At 44.2% G+C, this 22,440-nt stretch overlaps 1 protein-coding gene across 1 annotated transcript; it reads right to left on the bottom strand.

Annotated features, from left to right (window-relative positions):
- Positions 1–21,141: 21,141 nt before the first annotated feature.
- Positions 21,142–22,440, bottom strand: LOC143497153 (uncharacterized). Its single transcript, XM_076992952.1, has 3 exons — positions 22,435–22,440; positions 21,392–22,158; positions 21,142–21,232 (listed from the first exon to the last, which is right to left on the bottom strand). Exons 1-3 carry the CDS (start codon positions 22,438–22,440, stop codon positions 21,142–21,144), a joined length of 864 nt encoding a protein of 287 aa, XP_076849067.1.

Here is a 22,440-nt window from a genome sequence, read left to right as displayed (position 1 = left end):
TTCAACTGCACCAGCTCATTCACACCAGAGATAAACCATATCACTGCTCAGAGTGTGGGAAGAGTTTTACTACACAGGGAAATCTCCAGCAACACCAGCGCATTCACACAGGAGAGAAGCCGTATCACTGCTCAGAGTGTGGGAAGAGTTTTACTCAACAGAATAATCTCAAAACACACCAGCGCATTCACAAAGGAGAGAAGCCATATCACTGCTCAGAGTGTGGGAAGAGTTTTACTGCACAGAGGAGTCTTCAACTGCACCAGCGCATTCACACAGGAGAGAAGCCATATCACTGCTCAGAGTGTGGGAAGAGTTTTACTAGACAGAGTCATCTCAATGAACACCAGCGCATTCACACAGGAGAGAAGCCATATCACTGCTCAGAGTGTGGGAAGAGTTTTACTACACAGAGTCATCTCAATGAACACCAGCGCATTCACACAGGAGAGAAGCCATATCACTGCTCAGAGTGTGGGAAGAGTTTTACTAGACAGAGTCATCTCAATGAACACCAGCGCATTCACACAGGAGAGAAGCCATATCACTGCTCAGAGTGTGGGAAGAGTTTTACTACACAGAGGAATCTTCAACTGCACCATCGCATTCACACAGGAGAGAAGCCATATCACTGCTCAGAGTGTGGGAAGAGTTTTACTCAGCGGAGTCATCTCCAGCAACATCAACACATTCACACAGGTAAACAGTAGTGGGAGACTCTGAGCACAGACGTTTGAACGTTTCCTCATCAGTCATGAATGATTTTAGTTTCCTTATGTTTTCACTCTCCATGGCTAGGAGGCTAACTGGCATCAGTGTCCCTGCTTGGTTATGAATGTGATTAGTTTGTTAGTGTAAATGTGGATCAGCACATAAGAGATAGTAGTTGGTAATTGAACATGAGAAACGTTACCGGATAACAATACAGAGGGGAATATATGAAAGACCACATATACAAATATGCTCCGTACCCCCAAAAATGTTTTGGTACCTCTGGGGATTCTAGGGGTGCCACCAGGGGCACATGAGCTCAGGGTGGCCGCAGGTCCTTAAAAAGTCTTAAATGGTATTAAATTTCATTTTTGCCAAATAAAGCCTTGAAAAGTCTTATTTTGTCTTAAATTTTCAACCAAAATGTCTTAAATTTACAGAGCTAAATTTAGGGAGGAATAATTCCGTCAGCCATGTGTTGAACTTCGGGGGCGGAAATCGGTAGCCATGCATTGCTCAGCCAATACAATACAATTGCACAAAGCAATTGTGTTGCTCGCAAGTATTTCGGCCTTTACGAGCACCCGTAATTGTTGGACTGGCGGGATCAAATTTTCATGCGGGCTGTGTGTATGCTAACGTCTGTTCGGAGAGATGGGGAAATGTAAATTTAGCCAGAAATGATTGGAAAACCCAAAATATTCATGGTGGCTCAGAGCCGTCACAGATACCAGCGAGGCAAGCTGTTCGGTTTGCTGCAAAGTGTTCAAGCTCGGCACGATGGGGATTAAAGCGGCGGATTCCCACATGAATAGCGTAAAACATGTTGCCTTCGCGAAGGCTCGTCAGCAGCAGCCTGCAATATCGACGTTTTGCTCTGCTGCTAGCGCTACTGCAATGGCTATCAGTATAACAAAAGAATCTGCTCAACCTAGCATTCAAGCTGTATGTGGCTCTACAAGTACTTTGAAGGCTGAGGTAATATGGGTACTAAAAACAGTTACGAGTCACCAGTCATACCGATCAAATGAAGGAATTGACTCATTGTTTAAAGCCATGTTCCCTGATTCCGCCTTAGTTAAATAATTTACTTGCGGAAAAGATAAAACAAGATATGTTACAGCATTCGGTCTACCTCCATTCTTTAAAAAAGAGCTGGTGGTAGAGGTGAATTCTAGCAGCGAGTTCATCCTCATGTTTGATGAAACCCTCAACTACAGCACTAAAAACAAGCAACTCGACATCCACGTCCGTGTCTGGAAGGACGACCGTGTCCAGTCCAGGTTTCTTGGTTCCCAGTTCTTGGGACACGCGACCGCCCAGGACTTGCTTCACCGATTCAAAGTGAGTTAACTTTGTTTTCTGGTTGTTAGCCATTGAATATGTCTTGTCTGAGCCTAGGCTAGCCTTGTCTGCTTTGGAAAATAATTATAACTGTTCCCCAGGACTGTGTCCAGGATCTGCAGCTGAGGAAGTTGGTGTCCATTTCCATGGATGGTCCGAACGTCAATTGGAAGTTCTTGGAACTTCTGCAGCAGGACCATGCAGAGGAATTTGGTTCTCAGCTGATCGTGGTGGGAAGTTGTGGTCTGCATGCACTCCATAACTCCTTCAAAGGTGGTTAGAAAAAAATGTCAAACTTGGCTACAGATGTTGCTGATGTTAAAGTTTTGCCAATAATTTCCAATGGCAAACAGCTTGATTAGGTTAAAAAGCCTTTAATATGCCGCGCTGATGCCTTGCCACAAGTGTCTTCTACAGAGCCTATCCATTAACCAGGGTGTCCGCAGGGTTATAAAAAGAATTAAAAGCAATGTCTGACTTTCATTTGTACATTTTCATATAATTTTTATTTATTATTACTTTTATCAGTTTAAAGTTATTTCTGTTACCATTGTGGGTTTTTCTGTCATTAACCAAGGAGTACCAACAATTTTGTCCACGTGTGTATAGGCTTATTGTGCCACATGTGTAGCATGAAATACAACTTTTAAGCTATGAAAATTTACAAATAAAGGCTTTGTCATTAGATATAGATTCAAAATCAGGATCAGGAAAGCACAAGTCAGGGACATGGCCAAAATAATGTGGTAATCAGATTTTACCCTACCACTCCTGTCAGGAACTCCAGAGTAGGCATCAGAGCACTGTAAGTGAATGCAGAGAGCTAGAGTTTAGGCAGGACTGCGTGGACTGCATTACAAAAATAGTCCAAAAACTTCAGATGAAGAGCCCGTTGAAGTATGGTATTGTGAGGCAAATGGCATCCTTGGACCCAAGAAACATGTTCTCTGACCCGGACTTGTCCAAGGAGAGAATGAAACGTCTTGTGCAGAAGTTTCTGCAGGAAGGCCAGCTGTTAGGAGGCGTCTCTGCCGGTACTTAACAATACAAAAGCTAACAATACAGAAGCTATTAAATTTGTTGTATGTGGTCACAATGAAATATCATATGCAATATAAACTTGGGTTTTTCAGTCATCTGTCTGTTTGATTCATGGTTAACTTCCTCACCTTGACGTGTGTGTGTGTGCGTGTGTGTTTGTTTTTATCAGGTGATGTGATAATCCAGCAGTTTGAAGCATGCTTGTCATTGGAGGCAAAATCAGAGTCCTTCTCGTCATTCCAGCCGATGCAAACCAGGCTTGATGTTTTTCTACATGGCCACCTGTGCAAGTCCTATCCTGAGCTTTGGACTTTCTGTAAGAAGCTTCTGCTTCTTTCCCATGGCCAAGCAACCGTGGAACGTGGCTTTTCTGTCAATAAGGAGGTAGAGGAAGACAACATGCAGGAGGATGCCATTGTGGCTCAGAGAATCATATGTGATTATGTGTCTGTCAGTGGGGGAGTTCTTAATGTGCCCCTGACAAAAGAGTTCCTGGGAGCTGCTGCTTCGGCCAGGTCACAGTACCGCCTTTACCTGTGTAGCGCCCCTTCTGGACCAGTGCAGTGTCGGGCACTAACATCCACTAGGCTCGGTACTAGGAGTAGTTATGCTCAATTGATCACCACAACTGTTGAACGGCTGAACAAGCAACAGTTTATTACCTCACCACTCATCAGTATAAACACAGTTATACAGGGCTGTAAAACACAATACATAAAACAAAAATAAAATAAGAGTCCTGGTCTCTTTCCAGGGAAAGGGTTCCTGGTATAGTGTCCAAAGTTCTGGGATTTCTCCCAAAAGAAGGCTACTTTGTGTTCAAGTGTTCAAGTTTTGTGTTCTAATTGTGACTACCCGGGTAGTGTTTTTAGATGCATCTTATCTGAATTTCACTGAATGTGGTCCAGTTCGGGTTCTGCTGGGAATGGTTGCGTCCGGCTGGCCACACCGTCTCACCATCCACAGTCATCATGGGCTGGGCTCGCCATCACAGATCAAAGGTCACTAAAAACCAATCTACACGATAGTGTAGAAAGTAAATATCTCGGTTCCTGGTCTAATTATTATGACACTATCCAATGCTATTATTCTCAATGAAACAATCAATGCTTCATCCCATACTTAAGGCATCAGTATCACAACAGCATATTCTGTACAATCAGCTTCAAACATTATGATGAACAATTTCAATGCATTTAAGAAAACACATTATAAAATAAACCAATACAATAGACAAATGTGAACTAACACTCACAATAGAAATATAACAGTGGGCTGTCTCACTCTAATACCGAATTCAACCACAGAGAACAGACGCCCGTAGCGATTAGCATTAGCAATTAGCATAAACAGCTAGCACTAATCGCTAACGCTAGCATTAGCATACGCGAGATCTCAGCTTCATTAAACAACCACAATAGGGCATGAACCAAACCGTAGCAGACATCAAACAACGTTCATATGAACTCCCGATTGGTTTTTTTTTTATCCAAGGTGTCTACTAGCAATAATAAAACATACAATAGGTAATTTGTCTATATCCCCATTAGCTTCGGCTAACAGTTAACATACTGAACTCACCGGGATTTCCACACGACTGTCTCGTCGAGTTCCACTGTAGTTCACAGTTCACTATGGTTCACAATGTTCACAATGCTCCTTTCTCTCTCTCCCACTCATTTACTGTGAGCTATTTTGTTATCTTCAGCTACAGTAATTACTGTGAAGTGGTCAAGGTCAGACTACGACGATCGCTGGGAGTGCTTACATAAAAAAACATACCCAGGCGCGCTCTACTGGTACCAATGAGTATTGCACTCTAAATCAGATAAACAGGCTTAGTAGCCGAATACCTCAGGTGGGCTACACCCTCCCCCCTTGACTCTGCATGAGTCCCTTCATGCTGTAGTTGATGACTAAGGTTATAATCAACATCACTAACAGCAGTAAGTGCTTTATTAAAACTGTCCAAGACACTCTGGGCAAAGGAGATCAAAGGTTTACCCAACTGAATGTAGCGAAATCGGTCAGGGGGTTGATGTGACCGCTCTGATCTTCGAACAGGCATGTCTGAATCTGGAACTGTTTCACTTCCTTTTCCCTCCTCAAAGGTCTCAGAAGGAAGAACATTGGCCGTATTGGCATCTTGTTGAACTTCCTCATCTACGAGGGTTTCATGTGTCACTTCCCGTAAGCTTGTGTTGTCAGTCGGTATTTCCAGTAGGTTTCCATTTCCGGTTGTCACGTCAGGTGGGTTTACATTTGTCATATCCGGTAGGTTTCCACTATTTGGGTTTTGCTCAACTGTCGGTTCACAGGGCAGAGATGTCAGAATAGAGTTTGCAGGCAAGTCAGAGACTTGAAGCTCAGATTGGTAAGGCTGAGTTTGAGACGTGGAATGACTGACAGGTGATGATCGTGGAATTTCACATACTTCAGTGTACCTTTCCTCAAGAGTGACAGGTAAGTGAATGGTACAAGGTAATTCATCATCAGAGTCAGGATTTTCCTCAGGGGTTTGAGGTAGACTGCGTCTTGTTTTTGGTCGGCAAGGTTTAGGTTCAGATAATGCAATTTCTTCTTCTTCACATAGGTTGCCACAAGGGAGTAAGTGGTCCCTGTGCAGGGTTCTCGTGGGGCCGTCTCCAGTGATAGGCTCCACAACGTACACAGGTAAGTCTGACACTTGGGTGAGAACTCTGTATACTTTTGGCTCCCACTTGTCTGCAAGCTTGTGTTTATTGCGCAGACGAAGGTTTCTGACCAGAACTTGATCACCGATTTCCAAGGTTGATTCTCTCACCATTTTATCAAAGCGGCGCTTGTTCCGTTCAGCAACCTTTTGTGAGTTCTTGGTGGCTATCTGATAACTCTCTGCCAAGCGTGTTTTTAAATGTTCCACATAATGAGAGTGGGATTTTGGAGAACCATCTTTGACAGGCAAGTGGAATGAAATGTCCACTGGGAGCCTGGGCTGGCGCCCAAACATCAGCTCATATGGACTATACCCAGTCACCTCATTCTTAGTACAGTTGTAGGCGTGTGTTAGTGGTTTTACATAATCACGCCAGTGACTCTTGTCCTTGTTCTTCAAGGTTCCAAGCATGGAAAGAAGGGTTCGGTTGAACCTTTCAACCGGGTTCCCTCTTGGATGATAGGGACTTGTGCGGACCTTTCTAATGCCAACTAGAGCACAGAGTTCTTTAATTAGCTGGGACTCAAAATCTCTGCCTTGATCGCTCAGCAGGCGCTCAGGAAACCCATAGTGCACAAAAAACTGCTCCCATAAGCTCTTTGCGACTGTGGTGGCCTTCTGATCCTTTGTGGGTATAGCCACAGCATATTTGGTAAAATGGTCGGTTATGACCAAGATATCTTTGGTGTTGTGACTGTCTGGCTCTAGAGACAAATAGTCCATACACACAAGTTCCATGGGGCGAGTAGTTTGGATGTTTACGAGAGGTGCACTTTTATCAGGGGGTGTCTTCCTTCGGACGCATCGACCACAGGATTTTATTTTTTGCTCCACATCCCGGGCCATTCTAGGCCAATAAAACCTGGATCTGACAAGGTCAAGTGTTCTTTCAAGACCCATGTGCCCCATATCATCATGGAGACATGTGAGGATGGTAGATCTTAAAGAAGTAGGGGCAACAAATTGATAGTTGATGTCACCTTCGGACTGACGGGCTCGATACAGTAGACCATCTTTCAAGGTAAGCCGTTTCCATTCTTTAAGCATAAGCTTAAGGTGGAGGGATTCAGAGCAAGAGTCGGCAGTGGGGGTTTCCCCAGCTTGTATTAGACTGATGACCGTTTTGATAACCGGATCAGATTGCTGAAGTTGTCGGAGTTCTGTTTCGGTGTAAGCTGGTATGATGGTACAGCCTAGCATTTCTTCATTTGCATAAAGATCAGGTACTGCATCTACATGAATGGCAAGGGATTCTACCAAAGCGATAGAGGGTGAGTTCTTAGCTTGGCCTAACAGATGGCGGTGGCACAAGATATTTATTGTGTTAGCCGAAAGAACTTCCTGGCTAGGTGACGTTGCCAGATGATGAGAGGTGAACTGTTTCAACCTCTCTCTCTCCTCCAAAGATGCATAGTCATCACTCAGACTGTCATGAGGACGTCTGGAAAGACCATCAGCATCTTGGTTGCTCTTACCGGCACGGTATTTAATATTGAAGCTGAATGTAGAGAGAGCTGCCAACCAGCGGTAACTGGCTGCATCTAGTTTTGCTGACTTCAGCACGTAGGTTAACGGATTATTGTCCGTTATGACGGTAAATGTTGTGCCATAAAGATAGTCCTGAAACTTTTCCGCTACTGACCATTTTAAAGCTAAGAATTCTAGCTTATGTGCTGGGTAGCGCTTTTCACTGGGTGAGAGCCCTCGGCTTGCGTAGGCAATAACTCGCATTTCACCCTCTTGTTCCTGGTAAAGGGCTGCCCCCAAACCAGTAGTGCTTGCGTCAGTATGTAGAATATATGGTAACTCAGGATTAGCAAATCCGAGTACCGGGGCAGTAGTGAGTTTCTCAACAATTTGCTCAAAGGCTTGCTGACACTCAGGGGTCCACCGGTTTGTCAAGGACTCTTTGGGGTTGTAGTACCCCGCAGGGCAGGGTTCAGCCCTTCTCCCCTTCCTAACAGGAGGGTAGCCTCCAGTGAGATTGTTCAGGGGCTTGACGATCTTAGCGAAATCTTGGACAAACCTCCGGTAGTACCCAGCAAAGCCTAAAAACGATTTGAGCTCCTTGAGGGTCTGAGGCCTTGGCCAAGTGCGAAGTGCTGCGACCTTTTCTGGGTCGGTTTGGACTCCCTCGCTCGAGACTATATGGCCCAAGTACTTTACAGAAGTCTGAAAGAAGCGACACTTGGAAGGAGAAAGTTTCAAGCCATTCTCTCTTAACTGCTGGAGGACGTGTACAAGCCTGGACTCATGTTCTTCCAGTGAGCTGGAAAACACTATGATGTCGTCCAAAAAGACTAGCACTTCCTTGAGGTGTAGGTTTCCCATACACTTTTCCATTAAGCGTTGGAAAGTACTGGGGGCATTGGTAATGCCCTGGGGCATACGATTAAACTCATAAAACCCCAATGGACATACAAAGGCAGTTTTCGCCTTGTCACGTTCTTCCATCTCGATCTGGTAATAGCCTGATTTCAGGTCCATTACCGAAAACCATTTAGAACCAGAGAGAGCGGAAAAGGCTTCCTCAAGGTTGGGAAGTGCATAGGCATCGCGTGTGGTCAAGGTGTTGAGTTTGCGATAGTCGATGCACAACCGGACTTCCCTGTTCTTTTTGCGAACCACTACTATTGGAGAGGAGTATGGTGACTCTGATTCACGAATTACTCCTGCATCCAGCAGTGTTTGCAGATGTCTTCTCACAGCCTCATAGTCACTTGGGTGAATTGGGCGAGATCGTTGTTTGAAGGGTGTGCTGTCATGCAAGTTTATGTGATGTTTTACTTTGGTTGCATGTCCAAAGTCCAAGTCATGACGAGCAAACACATCTGCATACTCATTCAGTTTGCTGGTCACTCTCTCTTTCCATTCTTTTGGAAGAGGAGACTCTCCAAAGTCAAAGGCTAACGGGCATTCGGTTGGAGACTGGGTAGGCTGGACAGTGGCAGCACAACACTGGAGGGAATCTGCACTACCTGAAATAGGTAAATGGTCATAAACATGTTCAGGAGTGTGAAGCTCTGCAATTACACAGTTGTTGGGAAGTGTGACGGCATGCTTCGTCTCATTCCTAACCCAGACAGGTAACTTCTGAGGATGCTGCTTAGGTAAATTTATAAGACAGCACTCCACAAAAATTCCGCCAGGCAGGTTGGATGTAGATGGCTGTTCAATGATTACACAGTCTCCGGTGCTGTTGGCTTTGACATATCCATCCAAAAGCACTCTTCCCTGAACGGGAATGATATGCGGTGTCTTGGACTTTAGTATCATTAAGCCAACCTTTCCAGTTGAATTAACCGTTTTTCTGAGTTTTAAAGTTCGGATTATTTGTCGATAGCCATAGACTAGGGACAATTCACTGGGATTTTTTCCATCACAGTACTCATCGTACACTACGTCAAGTACATTGGTACCAATGAGCACTGGCAAATCACAGTTCGAACGTAGATCTGGAACAACTAAGGCTAAAGTGGAGACTTCAGGCTCAGTTTGCACAAAGGCTTTTGGGAACTTCAAGCTTAGTTCTACGTAGCCTAGATATGGAACATTTTGGCCACTAGCGGCCTCAACATCTAAACCTGTAATGGGATGTATGGGATGTTCTGACAGGTTTGCATGATAAAAAGATGAAGACACAGTGGTCACCTGGGACCCGGAGTCCAGGAGGCAGTTGCACAGGACTCCTGCAATTGTGACATCAGCTGTACATTTCTGACCCACAAGGCCTTTTGGTATTTGGACCTGCTTTTGTTCTGCAGTTTGGGAATGAAGAAGTACTTTTGTTTGCTTGTTCGTTGCTTGTTCTGAACTTGGAAGGGGACATTTTGGACCTGCTTCAGCCCCTGTTTGTCCCTCAACAGGAACTGAGGCTAGTTTAAAGACAGTTTGTGGTGGTGTTCTTCATAAGCTTTCTGTTTCTGCTTGAACTCTTTGCGTTTGGTTTCGACTAGCGTTGGGTTTGGGCTGTTGCCACACGAGGACACTATGTGGCCATCCTCGCCACATCTGAAACAATACCCTGGGCGGGGTTTCTTTACAGGTTTGGCTTCAGGTGAGTAATTAGGGTTTGCATTATTTGAGCCCTTGGCCTTGGGTTTTGAACTGTTCCCAGCTTTAGTGAATGACTGAGTGGGGGTGCTAGAAAGAGAAGCCTTCAGGGATGCCATTTGGGCCTGTAGCTTTGCTAGCTGCTTTTCAAGGTTTTGAGTGTTGGTTGAAGGTGGATTTTCAGTAACATTTGAGATGTTTGTTTCATCGGTAGGCCATCGGCTGCATTGTGCCCCATCGTTTACAGTGAGTTGGTTTGCCTGAGCTTTATTTTTAAAGCTGCCAAGATGTTGTTTCATCCGATTGGACTTAGCTGCATGTCTGTCCTCTTCCACACGAAGCATGAGAAGCAAGTCAGAGAACAATGGCGGATTGCCTTTCTTTTGCTCCAGTTGCAGGCTTGCAATGATGGAGTTATTCCAACAGCCTCTGCAAAATTGCTTGAGTAGTTGACGATCTGAGTCACTGGGAACTACGCCACCTCTTTTGATAACTTTGTTCAGAGCCATTTGCAAGCGTTGTAAATACTCAGAGGACTTTTCACCGGGGTTTTGATTGGTATTTAGAAACTTAGCGAAGAGCTCATCGCCGTCATCAACAGTGTCATATGCTGAATCAAGTAAGGAGAGGTAATCATAGGGCGTTGAATTAGGCCCAAGGTGCCTAACAATGTTAGCAGCAGGCGGGACAAGGCTCTCAATGATTTTTCTCACCTTCTGCTGATTGGACATGGTGGGGTCAGAAAGATGGAATTCCACATTACTACGCCAAGTGTCATAGTCAGACTCAGGGTAAGGACAAGGCATTCTTCCTGAGAAGGGTCGGATTTTAACATGGCTATGTGAAGGAAAGTCAGTGTTTTTTATAACATGCTCAACTACTACCTTTTGTACTTCTGGGGCAGTAAGCTGTTCAATATTTAAGCGCACCGTCTCTTTTTTTGGTGGAGCAGCCGCTCCAGAACTCATGACAGATGGTGGTAAGTCATGTTTAGGCCAGTGGTTCAGAATATCATCGCCTCTAGAGAGAGAGCCTTCATTTGCACTTTGTTCAGGTAGAGCCACATCGCCCGAGGGCTGTGGCTCTTGAGAAGCATCAGACACATCTGTGACTTCAAGACTTGTAGTGGACTTCTGGATTCGAGCTAACTCATCCAGCAGGACCTTTTCAAAACCAAAACCAGCAAGCTTGGCCATACCTTGAAGCTGAGTTAAATAAGCATTTGTAATGCTTGAACCCCTATCAGTAGCATACATCTCAGATAACAACTGAATGCTATGAACAACGGTGGGATTACTGCTAGTTCTTTTACAGGGCAAACTCTCCTGTAGGAACTGGATGGGTTCGCCTGATTTGAATTCCACTATGGCAGAATCTTTAAATTGTGGGTCTTGACTGGTTACTTTAATAACTCGCTCAATAGAACCAACATGTGCTAAATATTCAACCACTTCATTGTCAAGCTCAGTACCAGTTATAGGCTTTACCAAAACAGCATTAGGTACTTTAACATTTTGCGTTTGAATGACCTCCATTTTGACCTTACAATGTCAACATCTACAGGTGAGGTAAGAAACAGGCTGTTCACCCATAAATTTGTGGTTGTTCTTTTCTTTTAACACTGCCCCTCCTGGCTGGCTCGCCAAGAATTGTGTAGCGCCCCTTCTGGACCAGTGCAGTGTCGGGCACTAACATCCACTAGGCTCGGTACTAGGAGTAGTTATGCTCAATTGATCACCACAACTGTTGAACGGCTGAACAAGCAACAGTTTATTACCTCACCACTCGTCAGTATAAACACAGTTATACAGGGCTGTAAAACACAATACATAAAACAAAAATAAAATAAGAGTCCTGGTCTCTTTCCAGGGAAAGGGTTCCTGGTATAGTGTCCAAAGTTCTGGGATTTCTCCCAAAAGAAGGCTACTTTGTGTTCAAGTGTTCAAGTTTTGTGTTCTAATTGTGACTACCCGGGTAGTGTTTTTAGATGCATCTTATCTGAATTTCACTGAATGTGGTCCAGTTCGGGTTCTGCTGGGAATGGTTGCGTCCGGCTGGCCACACCGTCTCACCATCCACAGTCATCATGGGCTGGGCTCGCCATCACAGATCAAAGGTCACTAAAAACCAATCTACACGATAGTGTAGAAAGTAAATATCTCGGTTCCTGGTCTAATTATTATGACACTATCCAATGCTATTATTCTCAATGAAACAATCAATGCTTCATCCCATACTTAAGGCATCAGTATCACAACAGCATATTCTGTACAATCAGCTTCAAACATTATGATGAACAATTTCAATGCATTTAAGAAAACACATTATAAAATAAACCAATACAATAGACAAATGTGAACTAACACTCACAATAGAAATATAACAGTGGGCTGTCTCACTCTAATACCGAATTCAACCACAGAGAACAGACGCCCGTAGCGATTAGCATTAGCAATTAGCATAAACAGCTAGCACTAATCGCTAACGCTAGCATTAGCATACGCGAGATCTCAGCTTCATTAAACAACCACAATAGGGCATGAACCAAACCGTAGCAGACATCAAACAACGTTCATATGAACTCCCGATTGGTTTTTTTTTTATCCAAGGTGTCTACTAGCAATAATAAAACATACAATAGGTAATTTGTCTATATCCCCATTAGCTTCGGCTAACAGTTAACATACTGAACTCACCGGGATTTCCACACGACTGTCTCGTCGAGTTCCACTGTAGTTCACAGTTCACTATGGTTCACAATGTTCACAATGCTCCTTTCTCTCTCTCCCACTCATTTACTGTGAGCTATTTTGTTATCTTCAGCTACAGTAATTACTGTGAAGTGGTCAAGGTCAGACTACGACGATCGCTGGGAGTGCTTACATAAAAAAACATACCCAGGCGCGCTCTACTGGTACCAATGAGTATTGCACTCTAAATCAGATAAACAGGCTTAGTAGCCGAATACCTCAGGTGGGCTACACCTGGAAGAAGAAAGAAGAAAACAGGAGAGCCAGGCACAGAAACAAAAGAGAAAGGCTGCCGAGGACCACGTTGAGGAACTAAGAAAAAAGAGGGTGGTCCTGAACGAAGTGGCCACCAGTCTCGAAAAAGATGCCGACAAGCTTGCTGAACAAGCCGAAGGGAAAGCAGGAAACCTACGTGAAGCTGACCCCCCCCCCCCCCCCCCTCAAACCCAAAATGCTGAAATAACACTGCAGTTCGTTTGTGCCGGGTTTGTGCCCATTTGGGTTGTAAATATTTTCGTTTGTGCTATTAAGGCTTTTGTGTAATTTAAAAATACATTTTCTGACCTGTGACGTCACGCAGCCCCCCCTCCACGCCCAAATTTCTCCAAATTAGTAGAGAAAGTAGTCTCATTCGTTTCTGCTACATTTGTGCTTGTTTGTGCTGGTAAAATTAACGCTTCAATCACTTGCTTTGTCAAGTTACATTCATTTTATTTTTCACACGCGTGATGTCACCAGCCCCCCCTCCACGACCAAATCACTCCAAGCTAGTCTCGTTCGTTTGTGCTACGTTTGTGCTCGTTTGTGCTGTTGAGATTAAGGTTTGTGCTTTTATGGTTTTTAAAATAAAACCGATTCTTTTTATACGCGTGGTCACGCAGCCCCCCCTCCATGTCCAAATCACTCCAAACTAGTCTCATTTGTTTGTGCTCGTTTGTGCTGTGAAAATTAACATTTGTGCTTTTATGGTTTTTAAATTAGGCTATAACTGGATCTTTTTCATACGTGTGATGTCACCAGCCCCCCCCTCCACGACCAAATCACTCCAAACTAGTCTCGTTCGTTTGTGCTCGTTTGTGCTGTTAAAATTAACGTTTGTGCTTAACGTCATGAGCGCACCCCTCACGTGTTTAACTATAGCTATACAGTAGAATGGGCTGCATGATGTTGGACTACAGAAGGGACAGGAGGTGAGGGGTAACAGAGAAGGCAGAGTTTCTGGATGACATCAAAGCTTCTGTTGAGAGATGTATGAGGATCTTAATTTACCTTTATGCAGATCAACCACATCTTTGTCTAGAAGGCCTCTGTCCAGAAATCTTCAGAGGTGTTGTGGGCAGTGGAGAAGATCAGGAGACTGTCCTCTTGCTTCATTGCTGAATTACCAGAGCAGCTCCAATGATGTTTTATGTTGACCTCTTGAAAGTTTCTGCAACATACGAAGCAGGGCATCCACATTCAGTGACCACTCCTTCTCCTGGCCATCTACAGTGGGGAAAATAACTATTTAGTCAGTCACCAATTGTGCAAGTTCTCCCACTTAAAAAGATGAGAGAGGCCGGTAATTGACATCATAGGTAGACCTCAACTATGAGAGACAAAATGTGAAAAAAAAATTGAGAAAATCATTTTGTCTGACTTTTAAAGAATTTATTTGCAAATAATGGTGGAAAGTAAGTATTTGGTCAATAACAAAAGTTCATCTCAATACTTTGTTGTATATCCTCTGTTGGCAATGACAGAGGTCAAATGTTTTCTGTAAGTCTTCACAAGGTTGGCACACACTGTTGCTGGTATGTTGGCCCATTCCTCCATGCAGATCTCCTCTAGAGCAGTGATGTTTTGGGGCTGTCGGCGGACAACACGGACTTTTAACTCCCTCCAAAGGTTTTCGATGGGGTTGAGATCGGGAGACTGGCTAGGCCACTCCAGGACTTTGAAATGTTTCTTAAGAAGCCACTCCTTTGTTGCCCTGGCAGTGTGCTTGGGATCATTGTCATGCTGAAAGACCCAGCCACGTTTCATCTTCATTGCCTTTGCTGATGGAAGGAGGTTTGCACCCAAAATCTCACAATACATGGCCCCATTCATTCTTTCATGTACACGGACCAGTCATCCTGGTCCCTTTGCAGAGAAACAGCCCCAAAGCATGATGTTGCCACCCCCATGCTTGACAGTTGGTATGGTGTTTTTTGGATGCAACTCAGCATTCACTGTCCTCCAAACACGACGAGTTGTGTTTTTACCAAATAGTTCTACTTTGGTTTCATCTGACCATATGACATTCTCCCAATACTCTTCTGGAACATCCAAATGCTCTCTAGCAAACTTCAGACGTGCCTGGATATGGACTGGCTTAAGCAGGGGGACACGTCTGGCACTGCAAGATCTGAGTCCCTGGCATCGTAGTGTGTTGCTGATTGTAGCCTTTGTAACGTTGGTCCCAGCTTTCTGCAGGTCATTCACTAGATCCCACCTTGTGGTTCTGGGATTTTTCCTCACCGTTCTTGTGATCATTTTGAGATCTTGCGTGGAGCCCTAGATCGAGGGAGATTAGTGGTCTTGTAGGTCTTCCATTTTCTGATTATTGCTCCCACAGTAGATTTCTTCACACCAAGCTGCTTGCCTATTGCAGATTCAGTCTTCCCAGCCTGGTGCAGGTCTACAATTCGGTTTCTGGTGTCCTCCGACAGCTCTTTCGTCTTCACCATAGTGGAGTTTGGAGTGTGACTGTTTGAGGTTGTGGGCAGGTGTCTTTTATACTGTTAACGACTTCAAACAGGTGCCATTAATACAGGTAATGAGTGGGGGAAAGAGGAGCCTCTTAAAAAAGAAGTTACAGCTCTGTGACAGCCAGAAATCCTGCTTGTTTGTAGGTGACCAAATACATATTTTCCACCATTATTTGCAAATAAATTCTTATTATTAATTGAGAATTGATTTTCTCAATTTTTTTTCACATTTTGTCTCTCATAGTTGAGGTCTACCTATGATGTCAATTACAGGCCTCTCTCATCTTTTTAAGTGGGAGAACTTGCACAATTGGTGACTGACTAAATACTTATTTTCCCCACAATGGAAACATTTGCATTTAACCATTTTACTAGTACCTTTATTATATTGCTATAATGCTTATGTATTTTCTTTTGTCGCTTACTGAACTTGTTTTTTTTTTGTCTGAACCACCAAACAACACCATCTCATTCAATGTATGTGGTGTATTGTTGATTGACAAAAAGTCTAAAATGTTGATTTATATGTACAGTACATTCAATGCATGGATTGCAAACCATTTAAGGATACTGCTCTTTACTCACATTCAATAAAGAACTGTTTATTTGCACATGCAAACACTCTTTGTATAATGTCTTGCTTGATAGCTGCCTTAAGACAAATACTGTATTACTGACACAAAGACACTGAACTGAATCTAAACGCCTTCATTATTTATTAACTTCACTAAAACAGTTGAGCAATGGCTTACATTTTCATACTAGTTCAAGCTGCCAATAATTGTAAACATATGAGTGAAAAGTGAAAGTAATATTGGTCTTCCAATAATGAAATTGACTGACAGGAATCTTTGTGTGAATCATTGTTTCTGTGGGGATGCAAAAACACAAACACACAACCCTCATGCAGGAATCAGCACTTCTGCAAAGTGCTAATCATTTTCTTGATGAAAACACGAGTCAGAGGTAGGAGATAATGCATCTTATTTGACATGGACACTCAATATTGAAGTAATTCATACAATGTTGTATGTTGTAATGTGATTAAACCATAAATGTTGCAGTAAGCTGTACTGTATTGCCATTCCCTTAAATGCAGGCACAGCTAAATGCAGGCACAGCTATGATTTTATCAAATACACAGAACATGAAATTATGGTTTGTGTTTAAGTATCTACAGCCATGATTAAGTAATTGATCATACATATTTAGCATGTAATAAAACTAGCAAGCTGCAAGTGAACTAGCCTTAAATGCAGGCATAGCTAAATGCAGGCACAGCTATGACTTTATCAAATACACAGAGCATGAAATTATGGTTTGTGTTTAAGTATCTACAGCCATGATTAAGTAATTGATCATACATATTTAGCATGTAATAAAACTAGCAAGCTGCAAGTGAACTAGCCTTCCTAGTCAACTATTATGGGAAAATCTTTGAACGTATCAGTTTTGGAACTAACAGTGGGGGGTGGGCTCACATCGACTCCATGTACAACAATTTTGTTTGTCCAGTTTGTCCAGGTGGCAGTAGCGAAACAATACTCAGCCTTATGTAAAGACTAAGTAAACAAGGCTGCACATGAGAAGATTGATCGTGTTAACAGTAAAAAACAGACATCTGAGAGATGTACCTCACACAAATAATTCAGAACAATAAGATTTTATTTCTAACAGGAAAGAGAACAATAGCAATTGAAATGAAATGAATTCTGGAATAACTAATTAATGGAACTAAATTCTTAACTTCCCACTAGATGCCAAAGCCAGAAATGAGAGCCTGGGTGGCTGAGATCTGTGAACAAAGTTTAAGTCGTGCATCACACCATGGAGACCATGACAATTTGCCTTCCTGAGCTCATACCACTTGTCAGAATTGGCTCCTACCTGCCTCTGTGGACCGGTGTACTAACACCACTTTTTTCTGGGAGCAAGGCCACAGCCAGTTCCGCAAATGTGGATGCCAGATTCAAAAATGTAAAACGTGGCCTCTTCAGGAACAAAAACCTTCCTACACGTGTGGATCGTTTTGTGGGCAGACACCTAAATTACATTGAAGGGGAGATGCGGCTTTCCTCAGCCAAACACAACAAGCCAGACAGGGATGATGTTGGTTGTGACAAAGGCCTGGCAGTGGACACACCCAATCAGCCAACACTGGAAAACTGGAGGGGCCTGGCAGTACCCCCAATCTTATCCCACAGCCAGAGTGGCTACACACAGCTCCAAAGCAAACCAAAATTCAAATAGGACTTCTACAAAATGGAAATATGTGCAAGTCCATTAAAAAAGCAACAGTAAGCCTGGCCAACACGTGCACATTTGACTCTTTCTGCCAATGTTTATGCTGCACTTTCTGCGACAGTGAAGATTTCAACAAGCACGTAACCACCACTGACCAGAGAAACACCCAGATATTTCAGCTGGTCACAACCATTGTGACAGATGGGGTACATTCTGAAACATACCGGCAGAGGGCAAGAATGCTGCACAACATCTTTGAACACAACACATTAAGATCTGGAACACTGAAGATCAACGCAGCATGCAACATTGCCCAGATCATAACAAAAGCAATGGATCATTCCCCAGGTTTCATTACCAAGGCTCAGTGTGGGAAGCCAGAATGCTCAAGAGCAATGGGCAGCTTCAGAGCATGTCTTCTTGCACCCATAAACATACGGCACATAGAAAGAGAGGGCATCAAGGGTCTTCAAGCAGCTCTTGAGGATGGAGTGCAGTTGCAATACTCAAGTTGCCAGCGACCTGCAAAAGCAGCACAAGACCAATCAATTACTGATGAGGCCTGCAATGGTGTGGTCACCCACAGCCACACTGCTGGGGCAGCACTGTCCATTGAAGTTGCTGCAGAGAAGGATTATGTGCTGCAAGACTTCCCCATCAACCTCACCTTCTGCAATGAGCCCTTCATTCTAAGGGGTGTTGTAGCATTCCGTCCGGGGCCTTACTGGGCAGCCCTCGGGTATTACGTCGCCTACTGCCGGAGAGCTTTCTCTGGGTGGCAATGCTTCGAGGACCTTTCCAAGGGGGGTTTCCACTGTGCCTGGCAAGCATACAATTACACCACATGTTTTTGTGATGCGGTCGGAAGATCCGACTCATCACCAACCGCAGGGTACCAACCCAGAGACAAGTAATGACAATCTTTTATATTATTATGGACTACAGTTTGATATGCATGGGTATTGAATGTATGATGACGGCCGTCGAATGTGTGGAGCGTATGTGTGATTGTTGTGTGAAGGTGCTGTGATTTTAGATTACCGGAGTCGGGAGAGAGGAGGCGTGACCCGCACCTGCTGGGGGAGGGGCCTATGATTTAAAAGGCGTGAAAGAGAACCCGCAAGGGGGGAGCACCTTGGCTATGGCGTTGCTTCGGGCCTGACGCTGTTGACTTTGTAGTTGTTTATAAAGAAAATAAAGTGTGCGAAAAGAAAGAAACAGAGTCCTGAGTCCTCTGAAACTTTATTCCCAAGTGCCTCCATACCACTACTGGCTCACTCTACCACAGTTTTGTCTTTGGATAGAAGTTATCCATTCTAGGTTAGATTGCTGTCCTACGTACAAACTAGTTATTAACCTTCTTAAACAGATTGTCTGAAGATTATCTGTATCATTGGAGATTATTATCAGGGTAAGCTCGTGCTAACTTAGACACTATTTAATGTTTTTTATACATTAAATATTGATACATTACCTGAAAACAAGGTCAAACATCTCTTTTTATCTTGACAATCCACTGGCGACGGGTGTCTGGGTTGCACGGAAATCGATGGAAAGATAAGATTATACCTTTCTCGCCTTTGATATGAATTACAGCCTGGCACACAACAATGACCAACACAGTGTCAATACAGTGTCAACACAGTTTGTGTAGTGTGTGGATACACTCCTTGAGGTATCATCTTCCCATCACTAAATTACAGCCTGGCACACAACAATGACCAACACAGTGTCAACACAGTTTGTGTAGTGTGTGGATACACTCCTTGAGGTATCATCTTCCCATCATTAAATTACAGCTGCCACACAACAATGACCAACACAGTGTCAATACAGTGTCAACTCAGTTTGTGTAGTGTGTGGATACACTCCTTGAGGTATCATCTTCCCATCACTAAATTACAGCCTGTAGTACTCCTTCCTGATTGAGTTGTCGTTTGAGTGAGTGGAATATGCTTAGCTTCAGAGTTATACGTGTTTAAATACTAGTTTCATTTTTAATATCTGTATAAAAGTCGTTTCTGAAACGTGCTTCTCTGTTCGTTGGAAGATTTCCTTCATTCTATAGTTGTGAATGTGAGTTATTGTCATCGTTTAGTCTCCATTCATGGTATGTTGAGATCCTCACGGATCTTTTTCCTGGGTGTAGTAGCAATGTTCTGGCATTATGGCGCCACCTAGTGAAAGATGGAGGCTTTGCGAGTCTGCAGGGTGTAGAGCAGAGAGGTCTAAGGTGGTTGTGTCATATTCCTTGACTATTTATTGTTTATACTATAAGTGATAGATTTGGAAATGAGAGTGTGTTCTGAATGTGAGGGCGAACACCTTTATCCTGTTGTTACAGACGGGCCTTGGGGGGTATGTTTGTGTGTGTGTGTGTGTGTGTGTGTGTGTGTGTGTGTGTGGTCTCTGCTGTTCTTGGGTAGGAAGAAGGTACTAGGTACTTCTGTTAGGCCCAGCAGCAACAGGATTCCAACGAACGTTCATTATCTGATATCCACATGCTGTGGATCGACTGGTGTGAGGGAATTATCACCATGGCGCTGGGCGTGTGCTGTGTACAGAGTGGGCACACCTAAAAGAACACATCACTAAAATGCTCGATCATTGGCGCCATTGCGATGCCTTCTGAATGTCGGTCGGCCTCGATTTGGTAGGAGGGTGTGGGTGCGGTTACTCAGCAACAGCGTGGGGGGGTGGGGGGGGGGTGGACGCAAAACGCAAGACGCAGCCCAAACTACACCGCCGACCCGCACGACTGGTCCACCCCTGCATGTCTCAACAGCTTCATGGAAACGGATGATTCTGGCCTTTCTTATGTTAAAGGCTCCATAAAGCGTTGGTCAGAGGGGCGGCATTTCAGTCCTCACATACAGGATGGAAATCAAAGGCGTCATGGTGCATTTGCTTCATATACAGGGTTGTTTCTACCTCCGATTGGAGGTTGTTGTTTTTTTTTTTTTTTGTATAGTCAGTATGTTGAAATTGCATCACAATCCACATTTCTTTGCTTGCTCAGATGCTCAGTTGAGGGCACATGAACCTTCATGAATTTCCTGGAAGGGGCATCGTAAAAGCAACGGTTCAGTGGCCCTAGAGTTCCTGCTAAAGGGCCCTGCTGGAGAGGGGGCTCCTTAGAATCGGTCCACTTTCTTTCTGGGGCAGAACACATGACGAATGATCACTTAGTTAAATTAGTTTTGCATATTTTAGGTGAACTGCAATAATTGTTGTGTGTATAGTTGAGGTTTGAGGGGAGTTTGTTTGCAATAAAGGTATTCTGCTGTGTACAGTTCTTTTTTTTTAAGATTTACTTTTAATTGTTCTTGTTTCTATTTTGTGTGATGGCTTCAAAAAGAACAAAATTATTTTTAAAAATGTAAAAGAAATCTTAGTATTTTTTTAGGGTTTTTATTTTTATTTGGTCTTAAAATATGGAGGAGACAGGTCTTTTATTCTTAAAATAAAACAGTGGAATTATGACTAGTGTGAGGTTTTGTTGGTGTCAGACTGGTGTGTGGTTGACTGCAGACATGTGGCTGTCTGGGTTCGGTAATTGGGAGGACATGGTCTAGAATCTCCACTGCTGTATACATGCAGTTGTTGACAAGCTGCCGGGTAGAGCATAACGTGATCCAATAATGACTCGTTCCTTCTGGATCCTGTTACAATTACAAACCAAATAGTTTCAGGTGTCATTTTTCTTTTCATATTTACCAGACATTGTCTGAACACAGCTTTACTTGAAGCAATATGATATATAGTATATAATATACTAATCTCATACAATGTATTTCTGCTAAAGAGTGCAGTGATTGTACCTGGACTTGCGTGGCATAAAGGAGACAGACTGAAGAGGGCTTGACACATCCAGAGGGATGAGCTTCACGCTGTGTCCTCCTTCACGTCTTTTAGGCACGCCTTTGTCTCCTGGTCCCTTCAAGCCTGCCTTGCCAACCTGGCCTTTGCCCTGCCTGTGGGTGTTGGCATCAGCCTGGCAGTCCAGAGACGCACGGTCCTGGCTGAGCTGAGGCACCTGGGACGGGCGAGGCGGAGACGAGCAGGCGGCTCTGCTCTCTGCCTTGTGTAACACCGCTCTCCTGGTGAGCAGCGACTTCTGACAGCCCAGATCACGGCAACGCTGGGATGCCTCCAGCTTTGTGCTGCGCAGGGACGCTGAGGCGAGGCCCTCCAGCCCTTTGTAGCAGACCTCACTCTTTTCAGGTGTGGAGTACAGTGAGGAGCTGGGGCATATCTCCTCATTCCACACCTCGCTGGCCTTATCCTCCACCTTTACAGGGACCTTCCTGACATGCTGGTGGGTTGTACCAGGATTGGGGCTGGAGGACACCTTAGTGTGGATGGCGGCTGGCCCTGAGATGGCTGGAGCTGCTAGAGTGTGAGCAATCTTCACACTCCTGTTACTGCTCTTGCAGCCTGGCTCTCCAACCAGGGAAGGGAACCTAGTCTGACTGCAACGCTGGCCTGCATCAAGGCATATGCCTGTCGACTTGCCACCACGTTGTCCAGCTATGGTAAATAGTTTAGCACACCTGCTAAATGTGACGCCAAGCGAGCTTCCAATTGGCTGGTGACGAAAAGTTGCTGAGCCAAATTGCTCAGCCGAGCGCACACGGTGAGATTTCGGGCACGCGTGCCAGAAAATATCAAACACGTTAGATAAATGTCTCACAGGCTCAAGAGGCAGAGAATTCTGTCTCAAGCGTCCGCACACGGCGAGCAACTAGCTGAGCAAACGGGCACGCGCGTGACCGTTTGCTCAGCTAGTTGCTCGCTGTGTGCGGGGGGCTTAAGGTGTCGACTCGAGGAGAGCGCTGAGTGGGCGGGGCCAGGCGGAGCCTACCTGCAT

This window comes from Brachyhypopomus gauderio, unplaced genomic scaffold (assembly GCF_052324685.1).
Source record: "Brachyhypopomus gauderio isolate BG-103 unplaced genomic scaffold, BGAUD_0.2 sc101, whole genome shotgun sequence".
NCBI classification, from domain to species: domain Eukaryota; kingdom Metazoa; phylum Chordata; class Actinopteri; order Gymnotiformes; family Hypopomidae; genus Brachyhypopomus; species Brachyhypopomus gauderio.
The sequence above is the reverse complement of the archived record's forward strand: the minus strand, read 5'-3'. Positions and strand labels throughout refer to the sequence as shown.

Excerpts from the sequence above, each read along its gene's own strand:
- LOC143497153 (XM_076992952.1), bottom strand. Across the intron at positions 21,233-21,391 it reads TTTATGCCACGCAAGTCCAG|GATCCAGAAGGAACGAGTCA; the intron begins GTACAATCACTG and ends TAATTGTAACAG.